The sequence below is a fragment of the Coturnix japonica genome, chromosome 8 (assembly GCF_001577835.2).
Source record: "Coturnix japonica isolate 7356 chromosome 8, Coturnix japonica 2.1, whole genome shotgun sequence".
In the NCBI taxonomy this organism is placed as follows: Eukaryota; Metazoa; Chordata; class Aves; order Galliformes; family Phasianidae; genus Coturnix; species Coturnix japonica.
The window spans coordinates 982189-988188 of NC_029523.1; the positions used below are offsets into that span (position 1 = coordinate 982189).

Consider the following 6000-nt stretch of genomic DNA (forward strand, 5'->3'; position numbering starts at 1 on the left):
ATTCATTTGACCAATCTTAAGAACCTCTACAGAAACTGCAAGGACCACAGAACAACTTGTGCAATATAAATAAGAACAAAAATACAGACAACTTATCCCTGTATCTCCAACTTTTGTCTTACTGATGTTCACTTCAAAAGACTCACTCCTGATGTTTAAGTATGGTTGTACAGCCTAAGAATTCGTCAGAACATCAGCAATGAAGGGGATGGAGGATTAGAAGTCACAAAAAATGAAGTGATAAAACTTAGGTAAAACATCTGAAAATATTTGAGCAGGTACAGAACAGCACTTCAAGGGAAAGCACATTAAGTCAATCACAACAGAAGTAAGCGCAGAACTTCCATCAGCACATAGATTCAGAGCAACGTGGGCAGGAGCAGTATGAAGAACAAGGACTAAATGGAGACATATTGTTCTATTTATGAATTGAACTGATTAAGTATCGCTTATCATTGCAACATCTGTAGTTTAATGAATTGGTCTTTGAAGCAGGACATTTGAAGAATTGGCATATGTTGGTGTATATGGTAAAGCATGACAATGCAGCAATTTGTCTTCAGGTTTTGTCAATGTTTCTCTCACAAGCGTATCATCTAAATCTGACACTTATTATATTTGTCATTCTGAAGGTTTCATCTATCTTCACATGTCTATCTCTTGCATTGTCAAAAACTGGCTTGGAATGAAACACAAACAGTTTTAATCCATTCAGAGATGACCTAAGCGTCATTTCAGAAAGCCTGAGCAAAAGCACCTGCTCAGAGTTCTAAGAAAAACAACCAAGGAAAATTCTCTGCAAATGCTTTTTTAGGAGCGCAACAGTATGTTGTCATTTTGTCAGAGTTTTTAATTCTGACCACCTCTTTTCCAATAAATACCTAGTAGTAAAAGGTCTAAAGAATGGAAATGAAAATTGTCTGCAGCATGGAAAAACTTCTACTTACAAAGAGACAACAAAAAATTAGGACTACTCAGTTCACAGAGGACACTAACAAAGAGGTCATGAAACATCAAGGTATCAAGAAGCAGTCACTGAAAACTTCCATCTGCACTTCTCACAAAAACCAAAAAGTTGCAAAATAATTAAAAAGGTAACAAGATCGAACATAACCAGGATAAGTTACCTATGAGGACCTCAGGGAAAAATTTTACAGACCTCACTGTTACAAAGACTGTTAAACACAATTAGATATTTGTTACTCATTGGCCGAAGTTGCTGGGTGTGTTGAGAGAGGATGCATTCTCAGCAAAAAAGGTAATACAATTTGTCTCTTATGTTCTTATTTGTTTACAGAGCAAGAGAAGGCGTTGCAAGAACTGCAACTTAAATTTTCTTTGCACGTAGCTTTTGTGGTTCTGAACTATTTTCAAAGGAGGCTATAAAGAAGCATTGCATCCCATGAGCAGGCCAAAGATACACAGCTCTTCTGTACAGAAATCTAGAAGTCCTTACGTAAACGTAAAACAAAATGGAAAGGGAAAAGTCTGCAGAAGGGACCCAAAATGGTATATCTTGATGTAAGCTGAGCACATAACAAAAACAGAATCTTAAAACAAAAAGTTGCTTCCAAGTTCTGAAAAACTTCATGTTGTATTAACTTGGAGGAAAAAAAGAAAAAAAAAAAATCCTTTAAACAAAACCCATAGAAAAATTCTGCTGCTTTCAAGCTGTAAACTCAAATTGTATTATATTAATGAAGTGGTGTTTATTCTGTGTGTTTTTGTTTTTTTTTTAAATCATTTTTGTATTTATGTTTTTTGTGGGTTTCTCATTCTGGTTTAGTTGTTGTTTTTTTTTAGTTCATTTGTTTTTTCTTTCATAGTTGGGATGGAGCAGGGGGGCACTGACATGGTTTTGTTTACTCCAAGCAAGCGTAGAGCATTACTTGGGTATGCATGTAGGAAAACTGTCAGAAATCAGACCTTGTGGGACTTACAGTCATTCTTACTGATATACATCACACTGTACACACCCACAAATCTTTACAGAGAAATAGAAAGACAAGTTCCTGCCTTCTGGCATGTCAGCTATCCAATTAAAATAAAAACTTCAGAATAGAAGAAAAAATATGCAAGGGTGGACTATAATGAAGATGATAACTTTCTGGTGAAGAAAATTATCTTTGCTTTTCCTCTCTATTAATTTAAGTGTAATTGCTTTAAAATACCTATTTATATTTCTTTTCCTCTAGAATAACCTTAGGAAGTTCTATGAAAATTCTGTACTTGAGAAAAATAAGAATTTGAATGAAAAATACTGTGGTTGCGTGTATAGTTTTTGGACCTACGATAAATGATCTTTAAAAGCCAAGAATGGGACACAAGCACAGAAAATAACCAGTACAGGAAAGCAATTAATATAGTAAACTTCATAGGCTGCAGAAAAAGTTAGGATCTGCTGTCCTAATTAACTTGCTAAAGGAGGAAGTAAATTAGGCAAATTAGCATACTGAATCAAAAGCCAAGCGGAAGCTGGAAAGTAATGCAAACAGGGGAAAAGAAAAAAGCAAGCTTATCCAACTTGGAAAGGAACAAAAAGCTAGATTCAAAATCTGGAAGAAGAAGCCTGTTGAAGGGCAGTAGATGAAGTCACGTTGTAATTCAAGCAGTGGGAACTGCATTTTGCAGGGATTGTGATAGCAATGCTAAAACACGAAAACCAAGCAAGAGAAGAGGTGGCGTAGCTTACATGAGATATTTGAGACAAGAAACTTCACACAAACTATTATGAAGTAATCCCAGAAAAGAATGCACTAATTTTATAAAAGCAAGTAAAAAAATTTATCAGAAAGTGTCCCCCAAAAAATACAGTTATACTTTCCAGAAGTAATGATGTGTTCTAGTGGCTTTTCTGTTTCAGACATTATCAAGTATGATTCTATATAATTCTATGAAGTACCAGAAATCCAAATGTACAGATAGATAGGGAGAGCTCTAATTTCCATTTTGCCAGCTCCAGTGCCACCAGATCATCACTAGAAAGATTATGAGAACCTGGATATGGGGAAAGGTCAAAACCAGTTCTCCTATTACATATCTGGCTGAGGTGCACAGACTCACTGCCACTAAGTGAACAGGTACAGGGAAGGGAAGGCAGGCAAATATCGAGCACTGATATTTGGCATTAGCAGTGAAGGATGTCAGGGAAAATTACAAACAATGCTGAGCAGAATGGAGAGAGGTCAAATGTGAAGAGAGCAAATAAGAGTTGTTTGAGGGAGACTGAATGGTAGCTTAAGTCACAAGAGACCTTGAGGTCCTAAGGAGCAGAAGAACTGAATGAGCACAAAACATTGATAGCTAGGGAAGAAACCAATGAAGCAGAGCAATTGATTAAAAGAAGACAAAAAATTGGCCCTTAGATGTGGGCAGCAGTGATCCATCAATCATCTTTTAGTGAATATTGAGTGGACAGAAACCATGGAAACCAAAGAAATGAAAGTGGAAGCTGAGGCAACACAGTTTCAGGAGCTGAGAGAAAAATATGACAATTGATGTAGGCATAAAGGAAGAACCATAAAGATGACAGATGATAAGTCACACAGTAGGTGTTACTTCTGAGCAGTCTACGATTAAAACCAGAGCAATTCCTTGCTGTATAGGACACGGACAAAGAAATTGGGTTTGACCTGTAACAGTTCTGTCTCGTGCTTTTTAACATTTCAATTTAGTAAGAATAAAAACCCCCATGAATTCTAAATGCAATTCTAATTGTACTTATAAATGGTAGTTTCGAAAGTATGTATGTTACAATAAACACAAATTAGGAGTAAATTAAACCTTAATTATATCTAGCAAGTTTTATGTCCTAATTAAAATTGGTATTCTAACTATAAAAATGACTTACCACCTGAATTAGCTCTGCCACAATTGTCTAATCTTCCTAAACATTCTTTGTGTGCTCCAGCTCCACACTTAGAGCATAAATAGCCTTGATAAAATGTTCCCCTGTAAAATAAAATTAAGTAGTGATACATTAGAAGTGATAAATTTCATGCATAAAGAAATAAGAGACACAGCAGAAGGTAGAAGTCATTTGCTGTTCTGCATAATGATAGTCCTTAAAGGCTCAAGAAATAGTGACAACCAACAGGCAGCTCATCAGCTTTTTGTCACTAGTAACCAATTAAAAAAAAAAATTAATAATTTAAAAATAAAAAAATCAAAACCAGATTTTTTCAGACTACTGGTAAAATAATCTTCATTTGTGTTTAGCCCAAAGCAACTCTGGAAAAGAGTACTTCAAATTTTACTGTTACCTGCATCATCTTACTCCACAGCTACTCCCAGTTTCCCTTCAATAGGAATTTGCCCAGACAACACAAAGAACAAATCCATTTTGAAAGACCTTTGAGTGTGAAAATATTAACCACTAAGAGTTTCATGAGTTATACTGCAAATACTCTTGACTTTAAATTTGTTCATTTAAAAGAAATACATCTGCATTCACTTTGCTTAATAACCAGAGCTGCTAAGGAAAGAGTGGCTTTACACATTCTCCCACTCTCTTTAAGGAATTTGGAATCCAAATTTGAGTCAGAAGAAACATGCATTTTCAGATTTGTGCATTTCTTTACTCTCAGGTATGATCCACTGAACAGCTAACAGTTTTTTGCAAGTGCTTCTGAGCAATGACATGCATTCATTTACCGATGTGTTTGCTTACTCTTCACCTTAGACTTGGCTGTCTCCACAATTATCTCAACAAGTTTGGAGTGATAACACATCCTAGTTTAATATGACATCCTCTGTTGCAAATTGGGTCTCATATATGGAACACAAGATTAGACAAGTATAATCTGTATGAAACATACAGCAACTGCTACTTACTACAGCAGTTACCAGACTGTGGTAATGAAATGTTTTGTGTGTGTTGTGTTGGTTTCTTTTAATTAAATTCAGAAGTGAATGATTTAAGTGTTAGAATACACAAACTTAGACAAATATTTTATATTTCAGTGCACTGGGTTCCATTTTTGGGCTTTTTCCCCTTATTGCTACACAGGAATGCAACACTGTATGATAAAAGTGTAGGATATAAAATTATCCCTCACAATACATGCTTTCAAGATTTTATCTCCACATAAGAAAGATCGGGCACTAAGGTTCACATTTTATTTTGAGTATTTCCAAGTCATTCTGTTGAGCATTTCAAATGTTAAAATGGCAATGCCTTTTCATAAATTGTTTTGGTGTTTTATTATCCCATGCCCGGTAGGCTCTCCATAATAAAATACCCAGGGACGTATCTATATATCATACAGTAGCACCTGGGGGTATGCAAAACACCCTGGAGCAAATTGGCATGCCTATGCAGAAGAATGCAGCGTCACACAGGCTGTGTCCTGAAAACAAGACAGTCGTTTCTCAGCAACAGCAGTTAGTACAGTAACAGAGACACAATGTCTCGACTATTCTCCTTCAAATTCAAAAACCAGGCGTGCCATCGCTAAGTTCAGGATGTCTGCAGCATCTTTCATAGTCACTTAGACCTTATTGCACTGAGCAAAATGTCTAAAAAAAATCTCAAACTCCAAGTCAATACAACTGTTCAGAAAAAAAGGTTGCTAAAGAAAAACATATTCATACGGAAAGAAGGAACATATCTGAGGTTATTGTATTCCTCAGTATTGTAAGTCTGTGCTTAACAAAAGTACTACACGTGTGTTAAACACTCTTCCTAAATAACTGTGGCTACATTTTTCTAAACGTTAAAATGTTATATGAGCACCTGAAACAGCCAAGATTTACAGAGCTTTTGTAACTCCATCTCACACTATGACGTTTACGTTCTATACATGTCTGTACCATTGTAAGAAGCCATGCTTTTTACATTACTGTCTCAAAGTTTGCTGAAATGGACAAGTTCAGGCAAGTCCTGGCCAAGGTTCCAGGACTGCCTTTGTCTGAGACACACAGGAGATGGACAAGTCCGGGAGCTACGAAAGGGAGATAAGATACTGATCAATGGCCCTTAAGTGGTCTTTCCTGTTTGCC

The 6000-nt window shown here is 36.1% G+C and overlaps 1 protein-coding gene across 4 annotated transcripts in view; it reads right to left on the bottom strand.

Moving 5' to 3' along the window:
• VAV3 (vav guanine nucleotide exchange factor 3) overlaps positions 1-6000 on the bottom strand; it is a 149567-nt gene that overhangs the window by 50856 nt on the left and 92711 nt on the right. For 3 of the 4 annotated variants that reach the window (XM_015869511.2, XM_015869512.2, XM_015869508.2), the window contains exon 17: positions 3851-3951. In XM_015869511.2, coding sequence (XP_015724997.1) covers positions 3851-3951 — 101 coding nt within the window. The remainder of the gene's footprint in view (positions 1-3850; positions 3952-6000) is intronic. The other variant, XM_015869510.2, reaches the window with a different exon arrangement.